At 42.4% G+C, this 18142-nt stretch overlaps 1 protein-coding gene across 1 annotated transcript in view; it reads right to left on the bottom strand.

The window, feature by feature from the left end:
• Nucleotides 1-18142, bottom strand: part of CCDC33 (coiled-coil domain containing 33) — a 107288-nt gene that overhangs the window by 43729 nt on the left and 45417 nt on the right. Inside the window, exons 5-9 of the mRNA XM_087972527.1 lie at nt 14814-14947; nt 9137-9246; nt 4197-4298; nt 3694-3785; nt 3082-3202 (exon numbers count right to left, since the gene is read on the bottom strand). Coding sequence (XP_087828653.1) covers nt 3082-3202; nt 3694-3785; nt 4197-4298; nt 9137-9246; nt 14814-14947 — 559 coding nt within the window. The remainder of the gene's footprint in view (nt 1-3081; nt 3203-3693; nt 3786-4196; nt 4299-9136; nt 9247-14813; nt 14948-18142) is intronic.

The raw sequence follows: 18142 nt of genomic DNA, 5'->3' as shown, positions 1-18142 counted from the left end.
AGAAGAGATTGGACTGCCATTTGTCAGAAATGGTGTAGGGCAGGGATGGCGAAACTTTTTGGCACCGAGTGGTGCATGTATGCATGCCAGAGTACCAGAAACCCAAAGACCAGTTGGCCGGTGCACGCATGCCTGTTTTGGGGGCATTTGGGGGGTTGTTTTGGGCTGTTTTTCAGACCTTTTACAGGCCATTCTCAGGCCATTTTTTGGGCCTGGAAAACGTTCTGTTTTTGGGGTGTTTTTCGGGCCATTTTCTGGACCAGCTGGCTGGCACACATATGCAAGAGACCAGAAGAGCAGCTGGCAATGGTGCATGTGACCACAGTGAGGGCCCTGCATGCCATCTCTGGCACGCGTGCCATAGGTTCGCCATCATGGGTGTAGGGTCTCTCGCTTGGGTGGCGGGGTTGGACTAGATGACCTATATCACACTACTAACTGGAGCATACAAAACATTTGCTAGACCTATGCTTGAATACAGTTCATCAGTCTGGAACCCATATCATGTATGTGATATTAACACAGTTGAGAAAGTCCAGAAATATTTCACAAGAAGAGTTCTCCACTCCTCTACTCGTTGCAGAATTCCTTATGCCACCAGACTTGAAATTCTAGACCTAGAAAACCTTGAATTACGCCGCCTTCGGTCCGATCTAAGTATAGTATATAAAATCATACCTTGCAATGTCCTACCTGTCAATGAATACTTCAACTTCAACCATAACAACACAAGAGCAAACAATAGATACAAACTCAAGGTTAATCGCACCAAACTTGATTGCAGGAAATACGACTTCAGCAACAGAGTGGTCAATGTCTGGAATACTCTACCTGACTCTGTGGTTTCTTCCCCAAACCCCAAAAACTTTAACCTTACACTTTCTACTATTGACCTCACCCCTTTCCTAAGAGGTCTGTAGGGGGCGTGCATAAGCGCACCAATCGTGCCTACCGTCCCTGTCCTATTGTTTCTTTTATTTTTCTTATAAGTATCTATCTCATGTATTCAAAATTATATTTATTCTTATACCTGTATCTTGTAAGGCGATTGACCAATCAAATAAATACTACAAATAGTAAATACTATAAGGTCCCTTCCAACTCTGATTATCTGTTATCTATTAAACTAATCAAGGAGAGAACCAAGCTAGAATTAAGGGTAAATTTCTTGACAACAAGAACAATTAATCAGTGGAACAATTTGCCTTCAGGAATCGTTGGTGCTCCATCACTGGAAGTTTTAGAGAATAGATTGGACAGCCAATTGTCTGAAATGGTATAGGGTTTTTTTCTTGAGCAGGGGGTTGGACTAGAAGACCTCCAAGGTCCCTTCCAACTCTGGTATTCTGTTAAAAGGGACAAAAATCATCACCCATCGGTGTCCTTTCTCTTGGATTTGCTGAGAGCAACTGCACAGGGCTTTCCCAAAGCTGTATTTAAATGAAATTCAAGGTCTGGAGGTCAGCCTTGTGATTCAATTTTGCTCTTTCTTCGGAGATTGAATTTTGCTTCCTCTGCGCAGATTCAATTTTGGTTTTTTTTTTCCCCCTTCACAGAAGAGCTACACATAGTCACCTACAGCCCTCCTCCTCACCGTGAGTAGCCTGCTTGGAGAAAATAGACTGAAATAGAAAAATCCAACTGAAATCGAAAAGGAAGCCCTGGCCTGGAGGTTTTCTATCCCTACTCCCAAGTAGCCCGTGGTCCCTGTTGCAAAACCAACGTTCATTTCAGGTCTTTAACAAAACTGTTAGAAAGCAAGGGAAGGGAATATATTTTCACAGTCCAGATGGCTCCACTAAATCATTTATAACACCCTATCGACATCCTGTATAATTTTTTCTTCTTTTTCGCCAACTCCAACTGGCAACGTGCCTCACTGGAGGATTGTCAGTCGAATCCGGATGGAACAGGGACTTCCCTTCCTTTCTCTTCCCCCACAGGAACTAATATTCATGAACCTAGGACCTACTTCTTGCTGTCCTTATGTTCTACTCGTGGCTTCCTGTGGGCCTATGTGGACAGCTTTTAAAAATATCTCTCCCATCACTTCTGCAACTCAGTCAAGCTCCAAAGAGTGGCAAGAATATCTCTGGATGACATTAGTCATGATGGATGTCCAGCATTCTACATTGTCTTAAGAATACAGGAATAAATTCTCCACCAACAACTTTGTAACTCTGATGGAAAGGAGTAAAGAAGTAGAGCCCTAGGAGGGAGGGGTGTAGTTGTTCTGACCCAAACCTTTGTCCAATAAAACAAACAGGAACCAAAGGAAACAGAATCCTTTTAATGATTCTTACAAATCCCCAGTTAAAAGGCTGCTGCAAACTAATTAACTTTGATAAGTGCGAGCCTCGCCAAAACTGTGCGAGGCTGCCAAAAATAACAGATAAGAAAAATTTCACAACACAAGAGTCTTCAAATACCAACTTAAGATACTGTAATATCCACGAGGCTGAGTTTCAAAACGTCTTTGCTTCCTGCAAAGAACGTTCACTTCACAGCTGGCTTATCTTCTTGAAGGAGGGGCCATTACCTTTCAGCCTTATTCCTGAGTTGCCCGTGCTGTTGCAGCTGCTCTTTCATGCGAGCAACCCTGCGTGCACACGCACTTGGCACAGGCTCCTCGGGAACCTCCTCATTGCTACTGCCAACCCCCACAATCTCTGAAGACAGCCGTCCTGATGGTCCTGGCCTCTCATCTGAGTCTTCACTCTCCTCAGCCGTCTGCACCTGCTGCCAGCTAACCACAACAATAGTCCAGAACAGTACAAAGCAACTCAGTCTGGAAATTATGTGTGTGAGAAAGAGGGTGAAGAGAGCCTCTCCTTAATAGTTTCCCAGAGTACATTGTAGATGCAGATAGTAGACTCCTTAATCTGGCAAGATTCTGTCTATAGGTGTAAAACAACTAAGAACTCAGCCTGGAGTTTCACTCTTGGTTTTGAGCTTGACATCAACCCAACACAACTGCATCATAAACCAGTTCTTTGTTCTTCTCCGTGTCTTTTCCCAACTCTAAGTCCCTGGGTTCCATCAGCCACTCAGCCAGATCTTTTCTCTCCCTCTTTCTCCTACCTGTGGATATCCATGGTTGTTGACTCGAGGGACATCAAAATCCTCCATTACAGGATCTGGGAAATTCACCACGGTCAAGGGAACGGCAGGAGCATCAGGTAACCGAGCTTGCATCTTCTGTCTTTAAAAAGAATGAAAAGGACAGAAAGGTCATTTGTTATCCACAGCTTGGCGCCATTTGGTTGTTAACGAGAAGATTCTAATTACACCATAATCCCAGACCTGTAGACATCTTCTCAAAAGGTAATCCTGTACTACTCAACAGGGCTCCTTGTGCCACACAATGTAGGCTGCTCTCCGAAGTCAATTCCACGAAGCTAAAAAAATTCCAGGCAAGTCCTGGTTGCAAGATACATTCGTGGCCTTACACAATTTTTGACTTTTCTGACTCAATCTCTGGGCAGAAAAATTAGAAGAAGATAGTTATATCACATGATTCAGAAAACCAGAGAGCTTGGAGCAAATCATAATCGTCCCCATTCATGTCATTTATAGGTCAACTTTCTTAGAAAACCTCGCTGCTTCTTCTCTGGATCTTCAGGAAGTTAGTACACAATCCCAATGAGATTGCTACCTGACACATGCGCATACATGCACAGATTTATTACTCACACGTAGGCTCCAAGGTTATTCACTATTCTAGCAACGGCTTTGACTTTGCCACCAGGCTGTGCAAGAGGTTCATTGATCCCTTTGAGGAAAACCTAAAATTGGAACAAAAAAGGGAAAAGATCAGGAACAGATTCCCAAAGCACTGTGGGAAGGAATATTCCCTGAACTCTTTCCCTGTAGAATTGTGTCAATTGGAGTTTTTTAAATCAACCATGGAAGTCCTTCTTTAGAACTCTTTGAAATTCAGTTTCTTTCGAAGACCACCAAGTTCTTTAAGTGGTCAAGAAATGGTTCTTTGTAAAGTAAACAACCATTTTTTGACCAGTTAAGGATGCTTCATATCACATACATTTCAACACCAAAAAAAGCAATAGTCAAATTTCTCATTTTTTTTTTAAAAAATCACATGTCTAGTTCCATTTGACTTATTCATGAAGCTCTCTGACCCATCTCCCCAATGGCCTGGATTTAATAATTTTTTAATTCCTTGTTCTGGCCCTCACCTCCAGCCCTGTGTAGTTCACTCCGGCATAGCGTGGGATGAGGCTACGTTTACGAATGATGGATGCATATAACTTGGTTCCTGTTTGGTCCTTCTTCCGAGGCTGTTTGAGGAAAAACCAAAAACCAGAAGGAAAAGAGATTGAAAGGTACAAACGAGACAATAAACCAAGCAGAAGGAGGCTTACGGGTTGTTCTTGAGATGGCTCGAAGGAACTGTAATTGATAGGTAAACCAGGAGCTGTTCATTACAGTTCATGCTACCCTGGAGAATCATCTAGAAAGTTCAATGCCATAAATTGCTCTGATTGGTGTAAAAGTAAATACAATAATGCTTCTATTTCTGGAGAAAGAATGGAAGTGGCTTTCAATTAAGCTAACATCAAAGATTTGGCTGTTGGGAAGGGTTATGGCCAGTAGATTCGACAATACAAAAGGGGAGAGCTCGTGTTATGATGGCACAAGACACCTTTTGCTGTTTTCTCATCATTGTGATTGGTTCCAGATGCCCACAGAACCAAAAATGTTTCATGCTTTGTCTGTGTTAATCTCTGGTGATCAGTGGATATCTAAGCAGTGTTTCTCAACCGTGGCAGCTTGAAGAGACGTGGGCCTCAATTTCCAGAACTCCTCAGCCAGCAAAGATGGCTGGGGACTTCTGGGAATTGAAGTCCATGCTTCTTTAAATTGCCACGGTTGACAAACACCAATTTAGAAGAACTGTCATTCTCTCTCTGCAGAGGTTTCTAAGGTAAGGTTGGACAGATGTATTCTGGAGATGATGAGGCTCTGGATTACTTAGATTAAGTAGAAGACGTCCGTGGTTTATAAACCCCTCCAGTTCTATAGATTTATTTCACATTGTGTTCTCTCCCTTTCAAAATTCTGTACCACTTGATTATCCTAACTTATCCAGAACTGTGCCACAATACAAAGAAGCGTGAAATTGAATGGAAGGCACCACTCGTTGTTTTGAAATATGCAGATCAACCAGTTTTCTACATAAAAATCCAGGAAGAGTGAATTCTTTACCTATTTCTACACAGAACGGGATTGTCACAGTGTGGCTTAGCGTCTGCAAACAAAGGGCCACAAGACCGAAACCTTTTAATTGTCCCGTTTTTAATTATCAGTAAAGCACTAGTCTTTAAAAGCTTCCATAAAGGTTAGAATCACAAGCAATCCAGCCCTATAGAAATACTGGGAGGCTGACGTTAAGATGAACACAAATGGATTCCTGAGCCATCACCAGACAGCTAATCATTATCATGTCATCAATACAAGCACTTTCCTTTTTTTTTAAAAAAAAATCCGTCTTTGTGCAAACGGGTAAAGGTGTAAAGGTCGAATTTTTTTATTTTTTTTTGAGATGTCAGAAAGAAGAATTTGCAGTTCCATTCTGTACAGCACAATGGCTTCAAGAAACCATGCATGTTTGCATTTAGGGGTTTTAAATTTTAGCATTCCAGGATGAATGGAAATATGTAGGTATCCATTCTCAGATGATGCAAGGGAATGGGACTGGGGTTTTTCTCTGTTTGTTCTACAGTTTCAACTTGGAACAAAAGGCAAACCTGGGGAAATGACTCAAGCCCAGACTGGATTTCATTGAGGTATTCTGTGAGGCCTTCCTTTCTCCTTTAAATTTCCCATTTTTTTCTTTTTTTCTTTTTCTTTTCTTCCTTTTTTTTGGGGGGGTGGGGGGTATACATCTTCAATCTCAGAACACACTCAATTGTTCGTCGCATTTCTCAAATACCCCTTGAGTTTGCTACTATAAAAAGAGCAAGCAGTATTTGGTGGAAGGAAAACTGGACACGTATTTTAGATAAATGGAGGTTAGATAGAACAATAAAATAATGGGATAGTAGAAGGCTAGGAAAATGGATAGATGAATACAAATAATGCAATACTGATAGAACAATAGAATGATAGAACAATTGGTACAATGACTGATTGATTGATACAGTAGTTATACAGATGTAGAGAAAGCCAGTCAAAGAAAGAAAGCAAGAGATGATACAGAGATAGAGATAGATAGATAGATAGATAGATAGATAGATAGATAGATAGATAGATAGATAGATAGATAGATAGATAGATAGATAGATAGATAGATAGATAGATAGATAGATACTTAGATACTTAGATACTTAGATACTTAGATACTTAGATACGTAGATCATAGATGGTAGAGATAGATAAATAGATATAGATAGATAGATAGATAGATAGATAGATAGATAGATAGATAGATAGATAGATAGACAGAGATAGATAGATAGGTAGGTAGGTAGGTAGGTAGATAGATAGATAGATAGATAGATAGATAGATAGATAGATACTTAGATACTTAGATACTTAGATAAGTAGATCATAGATGGTAGAGATAGATAAATAGATATAGATAGATAGATAGATAGATAGATAGATAGATAGATAGATATAGAGGTAGATAGATAGATAGGTAGGTAGATAGATAGATAGATAGATAGATAGATAGATAGATAGATAGATAGATAGATAGATAGATAGATTATGGGTGGAGAAAGATGGATGATAGAAGAGAGAGAGCTTATGGAGAGAGGTAGATTATGGATGGATGGATGAAGACTGACTGACAGATATATAATGCATAGATATATATGGATAAGAGAATAGCAGAATTAAGGGTTGGAACTTGGAAGGGACCTTGGAGGTCTTCTAGTCCAACCCTTTATTCAGGAAGGAAACCCTCTACCATTTCAGACAAATAGCTGTCCAATCTCTTCTTAAAAACCTCCAGTGATGGAGCACCCATGATTTCTGGTGGCAAGCTGTTCCACTGGTTAATTGTCCTCACTGTTAGGAAATTTCTCCCTAGTTCTAGGTTGCTTCTCTCCTTGATCCTGGATGGATGCATGGAAGCATGGATGGACAGATAGATGCCTCCATCTTCACTAGTCTTTCTCTACCATTCCTGTTTTCCCACTGCTATTTTTTTTTTTTTTGGTCTTCCTTCCACTTTGGGCCTCTCATTCCTTCTGCCCGTTTTCACACACTCTTCACCAGCTGTGCTCCCTCCTTCCTTCCCTTCCACTGCTCATGCGGAAAAGCAAACATGTCAGGTTGTTTCTTTAGCTGCCTTTGAATGTCAAGTTGTTCCTTTTAATGTCTTTGATGCCACAAAGATTAGAAACAGGGCAGGGCAGCTCTCTCTCTCTCTCTCTCTCTCTCTCCCTCTCTCTCTCTCTCTCTCTCTCTCTCCCTCCCTCTCTCTCTCTCTCTCTCTCCCCCTTTGCTTGGCTGAGCAATGGAAGCCCCTCCAAGGAAGCCAAGAATGCACCTTCTTTCACAAAAATTGGACAAAGGGCGAGGAGGGGACCCCTTGAACTGACGGATTTCCAACAGCTTGACCAGCAACAAGATCTCTCTCCCCCTGGATATCTTGGATTCTCTGCAAAGAGCATTTGAGAACAAAACCTTTCTGGTGACGGAACTTAGGTTTCGTAGAACGTAGACATTCTGAATTGTTGTTGTTCGTTTTTCTAACTTTTCAACCACAGGTTAAAATCATCCCCTCCAAGTTCTCATCCACGGGGAGCTTCTCTTGTAGCCCTCTCAACATCTGGTTTGCGTCTGCTATTTTGTTCTCCTAATGGCTTCTCTTTGGTGTTTAGATTGCAAAGGGGTTTTTGTTTGCTTTTGTTAGGAACATTAGCCATCTGGAAGCACGCCCTGTCCTCCACCTCCCTGGCTTGGTGGGAAAGCTTTGAAGTGAAGAAATAATTGTGCAGCGCAAACAAGGAGAAGGGCTCAAACGTTCGGGTCCTGGAAATCTCATGGAGCTTTCTTCTTGGTGAGCTAGCTTGCCATCTGCAAGGACTTTGGAGAATGGGCCTGGCTAGTCTAGTGAAGAGAAGGAACAGGGGAGACAAGATAGCAGTCTTCCAATAGTTGAAGGGCTGCCCCAGAGAGGAGGAAGGGGTCAAGCTATTTTCTGAAGCACCGGAAGGCCGGACAAGGAATAATGGATGGGAACTGAACAAGGAGAGATTCAACCTGGAAATAAGGAGGAATTTTATGGCAGGGAGAACAATCAACCCATGGAACAGAAGTTGACTTCAGACGTTGAAGTTGAGACTTTCAAGAAGAGATTGGATTGCCATTTGTCAGAAATGGTGTAGGGTCTCCTGCTTTGGTGGGGGGTTGGACTAGATGACCTACAAGGTCCCTTCCAACTCTGATTATCTGTTATCTGAGAAGAGCATCCTCTTTTGATTATGTGTTTGCGTTTACGTACAGAAATAGTAATAGCAATAGCACTTAGCCTTCTATAGTGCTTCACAGCCCTCTCTAAGCAGTTGACAGAGTCAGCCTCTTGCCCCCCAACAAGCTGGGTCCTCGTTTGACCGACCTCGGAAGGATGGAAGGCTGAGTCAACCTTGAGCCATAGGGGCCCTGGATGCTCTCTGAGCTAGGTTGTTTTCTTGCAGGTGTTTCATAACTCAACTAGGTAACATCATCAGTACTAGGAGGGAGTGGAGTTTGTGGAGAGGAGGAGGAAGAGGAGGAGGGGACTGTAGGGTCCTTGGTGCTCTCAGTTGTTTTCTTACAGATGTTTTATTACCCAAATTAGGTAACAAACTAAGTAACATCAGTGGGAAAAACCCCTCCTTTCAACTCTCAGCTGCATATATTCTCCTTTAAAGTCTAAACAGGTAGATTACATCAGCAGTCCCCAACCTTTTTGGCACCAGAGACCAGTTTCATGGATGATCATTTTTTTTCCATGGACTGGAGAGGAGGAGCGTGCAACTTAGATCTCACCCACATGCTGTTTACAGTAGGGTTTGCTCACCTGCTGCTCACATCCAGCTGTGCTGCCCAGTTCCTAAACAGGCCCTGGACCGGTACCAGTCCACAGCCAGAGAGTTGGGGAGCCCTGAATTATGTAACTCACCAGCACCAAGGCACAGTGATAATGGTGGAAAGGACGGAGGTATTTCACAGGGATGTTGTATTTCACAAGAATTTCTTTGGAGTCCTTGTCAGCTATGGTGAGAGACACATCTGGAAAGAGAAGAAAGGAGTAGACAAAGACGGTCAGGTTAGGGCACAAAAATGCCAGCGAGCCAAACTTAGCTACACGCAGGAGAATCGTGGTCAGCTCTTTTCATTTTTATTTTCTTTCCTTGAAAGCAAATGGGGCGCCAGGCGGCTGCTTTTGATCAGTGTGGTGACATTTAATCTCCCAGCCTTTCCTGCCATTTTCCCAATCTAAATATCTCCCCCAGGGGAACTATTAGGCACATGAAAGAAAAAAAAGGGGGTAAACCCCCCCTGATGCAAATTCTTTGGTCATTTTTATATTGTTTGCTCTGCTCTGGGGAGAAACCGTTGGCTTCCAATGGGGAGGGTGGCAGCTGATTGAGATCTGAAAAATAATGGAGTCGGGTAGATTAAGAGCCCTTGTCTAAAAGACGCTGCTCTGGTAAAAATTAGAGCAGTGTGCCTGTTTCAAAATTTAAAAAGAGAACCAAATATCTATCTTTTCCTAGCTGTTGCAAAGCTGATTGGTGCTTTCATTCATTTATTTCTCATGAACCCACCACAAAATGCTTGTTAGTTACTGAGAATTCAGAACTCCACCAACATAGATAAATGATAAAGATGATAGATAGATAGATAGATAGATAGATAGATAGATAGATAGATAGATAGATAGATAGATAGATAGATAGATAGATAGATAGATACTTAGATCATAGATGGTAGAGATATATAGATAGATAGATAGATAGATAGATAGATAGATAGATAGATAGATAGATAGATAGATAGATAGATAGATAGATAGATAGATAGATAGATAGATAGATAGATAGATAGATAGATAGATAGATAGATAGATAGATAGATAGATAGATAGATAGATAGATAGATAGATCATAGATGGTAGATATAGATATAGATATAGGAAGGAAGGAAGGAAGGAAGGAAGGAAGGAAGGAAGGAAGGAAGGAAGGAAGGAAGGAAGGAAGGAAGTTTGCTTTTGATGAGATGAGCTAAATTAGAGAGATAGTAGATAGATGGATAGAGATAGATAGATAGAGATAGATAGATAGATAGGGAGAGAGAGAGAGAGAGAGAGGAGAGAAGGAGGGATATGGCGATACATGATAGAAAACTAGAGAGAGAGAGAGAGTGGATGAAGATAGATGATAGATAGATAGGCAGACAGACAGATATCTTAATAACCATCACTTTACATGTCTACTGTACTATAATTGCAGTAGGAAAATTATTCTACTGTCATCTGAGACAAGCCACCCATGTGCTAATTTCTAATCTCACCAATTATCATCCTTATGAGTTTCTAACATCGCTAAGCAAAGTCTTAAAAGCTGTGTGGAACAAAAGGCCCATGCGAAGAAAATAAGCCCCTATTCACTTGATAAAACTCATTATTCTTAGTTGAATAATGTGTGAAAAGCGCCTGAAGAGGCTTCCAGTCCTTGGGGGGGGGGGGCTCCTCCCCTTGTCCCCCCCCCCCCGAGCAGAAAGCTCTGTCCTTGGTGCTGAACTGTAATCAGGCGCCTCTTGAAGGGAAGACGAAGGTGTGATAAATAGTTGATGGTGTATACATTTTGATTTGGAATTTACATCTTGGGGGCGCGGGGTATGCACAAGGAATAGCTATGCTAGGTTATAGTAGAAAGAACTAAAAAAAAAAACCTTTAAAGTGATTGTAAATGTTTGCATTTTTATCTGCAAAAATCCACCTTTACTTCAATTCCCATCCAAAGTCTTTTCTTTCCCTTCCATTCTAACACATTTGTGTATGTTTCATTTATTTTTTCATTTATCCCACCTTTTCTAAAAATAATATTGTCAGATATGGGGGGACGAGGAAGAGAAAGGATGAGAGGAAGAAGGGAAGGGAGAGGAAGGGAAGGAATTGCAATAGTGCTCTATTAAAATAAAATAAAAATGAACTTCTAACATTAAAGGCATTTATTAGACAATGAGAGAATTGGGGCATTATAGAATTAAAATCTTTTTTTTTTACTGCTCCATCAAAAATAGAATATCCTAATAGCTAAGTATTCAAAATGATTAAGAAAGCTAATAATTTAAGAGTATGAAAGCAAAACCAGACAATGAACGTTGAATCATTTTTTTTTATGAAAATGGAATGGAGGGGAGATAATCTTTTTATCAGACCCAAAATAGGGAGTTTTCAGACTGATTAGTTGAAACAGGCCTTTTTCTGTTATTTCAACTGGAACGACAACAACAAAAAGAAGTACTGTAAATGTGGTTCACACCTTCCTCACCTTTCCTGACCTACTAAATGAAGTTCCAAAGGCTCTTATTTTTTATGATGGCTTGATTTGGGATTTCCTTGAGCCAATTTGAGATGGAACCCTAGCATTCTCTTCCTGTAAATCATGAAAAATTCATCCAACTAGTCCCTAGAGTTCAGGAGCAGAAAGAAGAAACGTGCAGAAACTATAGAAGACTTCCAAATGTTATGCAACGTCAGAAATTATATATTTTTTCTCTTCCTACTCTTCCTTGAGAGACAGAAAAAGCAAGATGGTGGATTCTGAGGTATTCCCAAAGGTGAAGGCCAGGTAAAAAAAGATGTTGGCATCATTGCTAGATAAAGGGGGGAAAGGAGAAGGCATTGGTTGAATGTCTTAAAGGTGCTTTTCAAAACACAACTGGACTTTCTTGGTTTTTTTCCTTGAAAACATTTCACTTCTCATCCAAGAAGTTTCTTCAGCTATGAGAAGTGAAACATTTTCAAGGAAAAAACACAAGAAATTCCAGTTGCCTTTTGAAAGAAACTTTTGGGACAACCATGACTTGGATGACTGAGAATCTCCATAGACGTTGGTTGAATGTGGGATGGAAGAAGAGATGGAAGGTAGACTGGATGAAGGTCAAACCAAGTTACATAGACACCAGCCTCTTACTGGTGCCTTCTTCTCCCTTGACCACGTTGCTGGCCTTGTAACCTTCTCCTAAGTCCCCATAGCATTTTCTGAACTTTCTGAGAACACAGCTGAAGCCAGGAAGACATTGTTGCTTTGTGTCTGGAGATGCTCTCCAGCCTGTCTCCCCGCCTGTCTCATTATCTCTTCCCAGCAGTCTTGTTCTTGCTGTGGCCATTATTCTTTGTCCCTCAAATCCCTTGCCCAAGAAGGAAGGCCTGCCTCTCCTGTGAGCGTTGACAACGGAAGAATAGAGCCTCATTTCCTCCATCATTAGTTGCCAATTGCTTTCTGTGTGACCCCACTGGAGAAGGGAGGGGGCAGAGGCACCACAGAGCTATGACTGAATAGATATCCACAGAGCAACAGTCTGCCAGGCACCTGCCCAACGCATGGATTTCTTTGTCTCTCCCTCTTCTTTCTCTCTGTCTCTCTTTTGAGATCCCTCCCATCTATTCATTTTCTTTCTGATTGCAATCACTAACTCCAAGAACGTTACGACTTCAGCTGTCGCCTGGATGTCACTGTGATAGCCACCATCTCTCACAACCTCTTGGTCAGAGAAGGATAATACTCCACTTAGTACCGTGACTCTTCTTTTCCTAAACTTAGGAGCTGATTATTATTATTATTTTGCTATTGGGAGCAGAAGCAGGGGCACGATGGCTCAATGGTGAAAGGTGCTGTGCTTGTCAGCTGGAAAGCTGACAGCCTGGGTTCGAGACCCCAGCTCTGCACGATGGGGTGAGCTCCTGTTCCTTGCCCCAGCTCCTGCCAAATTAGCAGTTCGAAAGCAGGCAAATGAGAGTAGATAAATAAGTACCACTTTGATGAGAAGGTAACGGTGTTCTGTATGTCTTTGGCATATAGCCTTGCTGGCCACATGGCCACGGCGTTGACTTTGGACAACACTGGCTCCTTCGGCCAAGAAGTGGAGATGAACACCATGCTCTATATTGGAGAGGGAAAACTTTTATCTCTGGAGGAAGTATTTGACGTGTCTTTTGCTGAAGATGCTTTTCTTTTTCTTGGAGGGAATCTCCAGGTCCCATGGGGGGGGTGTCCTTTTGGGGTGCTGCATCCTTAAAGGAGCAAGTCTCTCACCACACAGTCATGGGCCCCATCTTGACCCTTTTGACCTGTGTGTTCTGACCAAGGCTTCCTGAGACCCTAATTAAGCACACGCTGACTTAAAACAACTCTTGTTTTATTTCAACGCTGGGAATTATGTTCATTCCCAGCCTGTAATGAGTCCCAAACAGTTCCTTGAGATAAGCACCCACCTTTCTCTCCTTTGAATTGCTGCCAACAACTAAAGTGCCGAATGAACTATAAAAAGCCAATGGAAGAACAAAGTCCACACAGAGCTTCAAGGATTAATCCAAACAGAACAAACAACTTTGCTTCCTGCAAAGGTTTCTCTACCTTTGCCTCTCCTTTATACCTTATGGGAGGGGCAATCACCTCCCAGACTTACTCCCAAGTTGCCCCTTTTGTCTCAGCTGCTCTCACCTTCTAGCAGCTCTGTGCACACTGGGAACAGGCTTCCCTGGGTCCTCTGCCTCTCTGCTGCCAGACTCTGGAGGCTCCGGAGTCAGCACATAACTCCCAGATGGTCCTGGCCCCATCTCTATATCAGATGCAGGACCCTCATCCGAGTCCTCTCCAGACTCCTGGACTGGTCCCTGTTCTTCCCCACTATCCAATTCTGGTGTCATCTGCATTGGCTGCCGGCGAACCACAACACTGGGAATTATGTTCATTCCCAGCCTGTAATGAGTCCCAAACAGTCTCCTGCCTTGCCTAGACAAACAGCTTCCTCCAACTGGATTTAGATTCAAGCGATCTAACCTTGAAATTCTGCAGGCCCTGTCTCTTCCTTCTGGGCTGAGATAGGTAGCGGAGTACATCAAACACTGTCTTATTTCACCGGATCAGGAGCTGTAATGGAATTACCTGGAGTGCTACGTCTGACTGCTGCTGACTTCGTTTCGCCAGCGTCTGGCATTAATCTAATTGTTAACTCTAATGCCATTAGTAGTATTATGATTACCCGCATAACATCGCTCAGCTTGGAAGAATAAAGATCAAGTCACCAGGACAAATGGCCGCCGTCTTGCGAAAATACCTCAATTATCAATCATCATTTCTCCATTAAGGTAAGCAATGGAGCTAGGAGGGAAGAGCCAGAGGCAGCAAAACACAGATCCCATTTCCTAACTGGGAGATAAGCGGGGCGATTTGGTAGGCGATTATTAAATATAGACTCATTTGCTTGATGGAGAGAGGAAGGATTCAGGAGCAGTACTCTATACATAGTCCGCTAGCTGGGTACCACATCATGTGTTTATGCCACCGAATTCAGTTCAGCTTGGCACACAAGCTTTTTAAGATCTTGCATTCCATTCATTGAGTGCCATTGGGTTAGCATCAACTCTTAAGGACCATGTAGATGTTCTCCAGGACCCTCAACCCCCTCAACCTGATCCTAAAGAACTCACAACCTTCCCCCCCCCGCCCCATCACCACCATGACTGAATCTATCCTTCTTGTTTCAGGTTGATTCTTTTTCCTCTTTTCTTCCCTTCCATTCATTCAGTCCCACCAAGCTTCTCGGATCTTCCAAAGTGGTCCCACCTTCTTCTCCTGCCTTGCTGGAATCAATTTCCACTGTCACTCTTTCCTCCCAGGTTGGAGCATGCGTGGGTTGTGCAGGGACATGGGTCACTGCCTGAGCTGGCTGCTTGCTGTCTTCTTCTGAAGTGGTTTTGCTACAAATGGAGAAGAAGAGAAGATGTGACATAATTTGGGTGCTTGGTAAATAATATTCTATTCTATTCTGTTCTGTTCTATTCTGTTCTACTCTACTGTACACCTACTGTATTCTATTCATTTCTGTAATTCTATTCTATTCTATTCTATTCTATTCTATTCTATTCTATTCTACCCTACTCTATTCTACCCTACCCTACCCTTCCCTACTCTACTCTACTCTACTCTACTCTACCCTACTCTATTCTATTCTAATCTATTCTATTCTATTCTACCCTACCCTACCCTACCCTACTCTACTCTACTCCCCCACCCTACCCTACCCTACCCCACCCTACCCTACCCTACCCTATTCTATTCTATTCTATTCTATTCTATTCTATTCTATTTATTCTATTCTATTCTATTCTATTCTATTCTATTCTCTCTATTCTATTCTGTTCTACCCTACCCTACCCTTCCGTACCCTATATTGTTTTTCTAGTAAATAGTTTTTGCTGATTTCTACATTCCTTCAATAAGCATTGTACCCTTAACAGATGCCCTGACATTTTCATCTACGTAGCTACATATGGTATCATTTCTACTTCTTGTATGCAACGCCTCCAGCCTATTTTTCATGTAAATTTCCAAAACAAAGATTTTGCACACAACATTTGCCTAGACTTGCTCTCTTGAATGGCATTTTGCCAGATCGGCATTTCAATTTGCAGAACTTCTACCAGCCAAGTATGAAAGATGGCCACAGACCTTCTGTGGTGCTGCCTACGCAACAACATTGGTGGCAGATTTATTTGACCTCCCTGGCGTAATTCATTTCCATCCTTAGAACCATTTATTTTACCTCTCTACCATAACTTATTTCCAGTCCTGGCGTAATTTATTTTACAGCCCTAATATAATTTGCATTGATTGGCAGGCGCTCCCCACGGTTTCAGATTTAAAAAAAAATGTCCTTCCCAACTCAACCTAGAAATGCTGAGCTAAGCTGTGGGTTTTCCTGCATGCAGAGCTGGCCTCTGAACATGAGTGATATTTATTCCCTAATTTATTCAGACCTTTCGGTCTCAGTTCTCCATTGGGGTAAGATAAACAGTTGTATTTTGGGAAGCGAATGAACTCTTTGGGTTTTCCCATACCATTCCTACAGAGAAAGTCCTTCCAAACGCCAACATTTTGTTGTATCAAAGTTCTGAGGTCTCCTCTAAAACTGGATGGATCAAAAAGCAATCGTCCAACCAATTCTTGATGAGAAAATTGCTGCAAATTATTGTTATTATTGTGGTTCACAGCATAGCCGGCCAGATGGTCAGGCTGGATTACCAATTTTGGATTCCTTGACAAAGTAGAGCAAGTGAATGGACCTGCTAAGCTCATGTAGCATGTTGGACATGAGTTTTGTCTCCTTATTTCGGTTTATCTGGATGCAGGAATAGGAAATCTATGAATATTCCTTACTGAGAAACATCCATATATTACCTGGGTCTCTCTCTAGTCTGCCGTGACTGCTTTTTAGTTTTGGGTTTCTATTGATTCCAACTAATCAATTCCATCATTTGCACTTCATTCTCACCACTAGCATTTCAACTCCCTGGAGGTGGTGATTATTATGCATGTTACTATCCAACTGCATTAATGCCTGTTACCAAGTACAGAAGAATAGATCCATGCAGGAATAGAGAAAGGAAAGCAGACTGGGAAAGGAGGAAGAGAAGTGGAGGGAAAGCCCTCAAGAAGCCTGCACAGAAACCAACATGGCCAGGAGCCAACTACTAACTGTCATACGTCTCTGCAGAAGTATCCCCTTTCCATAAATCTCAGCTCATTGTGCTCATTTTCCCTCTTTGTTCTCCTGTACAGATCCTTAAAATGCAGCAATTAATTAGATCAGAAATTGCAACTTCCTTCAGACCAATGTGTTGGGAGAAGAGATAATTGGTGTAACATCATTATATCCTTCAATTGCAAGCATGAAAATGCAACTGACACCTCAGAGCAATTCAGGAAGGAAGGAAGGAAGGAAGGAAGGAAGGAAGGAAGGAAGGGAGGAAGGAGGGGAGGGAGGGAGGGAGGGAGGGAGGGAGGGAGGGAGGGAAGGAGGGAGGAAGGAAGGAAGGAAGGAAGGAAGGAAGGAAGGAAGGAAGGAGAGGAACAAAGGAAGGAAGGAAGGAGGGAAGGACAGATGAAGGAGGAAGGAAGGAAGGAAATGGAAATGGAGGGAGGGAAGGAAGGAAGGAAGGAAGGAAGGAAGGAAGGAAGGAAGGGTCAGATGAAGGAAAGGAAGGAAGGAAGGAAGGAAGGAAGGAAGGAAGGAAGGAAGGAAGGAGATGAGGGAGGGAGGGAGGGAAAGGAAGGAAGGAAGGAAGGAAGGAAGGGAAAGAAGGATGGACAGATGAAGGAGGAAAAGGAAGGAAGGAAGGAAGGAAGGGAGGAGGAAGGAAGGAAGGAAGGAAGGAAGGAAGGAAGGAAGGAAGGAAGGAAGGAAGGAAGGAAGGAAGGAAAAGGAAGGGGAATTATTCGCTGCCCCAAGGTTTTTCTTGAAAGAAGCATTCTCACATTTGCACATGTGGGCAGCACCTCTTTCCAGATTTGAATGCATTTCAGCTCATTGACATCAAAAGCTTTATACAAAGAGGAGAGGATCCAGCTCTTCTAAAGCAAGAGAAGGCACCGTTCTTCTCTTTTTAGTTCCTCTCTGTCCATCCTCCCTCAAAAGAATGCTAACTCCCATTTTCCTTCTCATTCACATAGATGGGCATAGTGGCCCCTTACCAACTGATGTCCCAAAAAGCATTAAAAGCAAAAAAAATACCCCCCCCCCCCCAAAAAATAATGATGTAAGTGATTGGACTCCAAGGTGGACCCTGTTCTTTGGGTAATAATTACAGCTCAACCATTCTCATTGCTCTCTCCAGCCCAGGAGATAAACCTTCTCTTGAGGCAGCTGATTACTGGCTTCCAAAAATGTCTGCTGGATACCACCCACCCACTCCAAGATTTAGCTGGCAGACCCGGGGCCCCTGCTGTCTTCTGGAGCAGAACTGGAGAACCAGATGGTCAGGTGTTTCTTGTCCATCGACCCTCAAGGGTTTAACCTTGCACACACACCCCCGACTCATCCGCCCAGTTGCTGTCCTGGACTGCCATATCTTTGAATGAATGAATGAATGAATTCTTTATTGGCCAAGTGTGAT

Source organism: Notechis scutatus, chromosome 11, assembly GCF_049901735.1.
Source record: "Notechis scutatus isolate UNSWTSFEM ecotype Mainland chromosome 11, rNotScu1.2, whole genome shotgun sequence".
NCBI classification, from domain to species: Eukaryota; Metazoa; Chordata; class Lepidosauria; order Squamata; family Elapidae; genus Notechis; species Notechis scutatus.
Note: the sequence above shows the minus strand (reverse complement) of the source record. Positions and strands in the feature narration are given on the sequence as shown.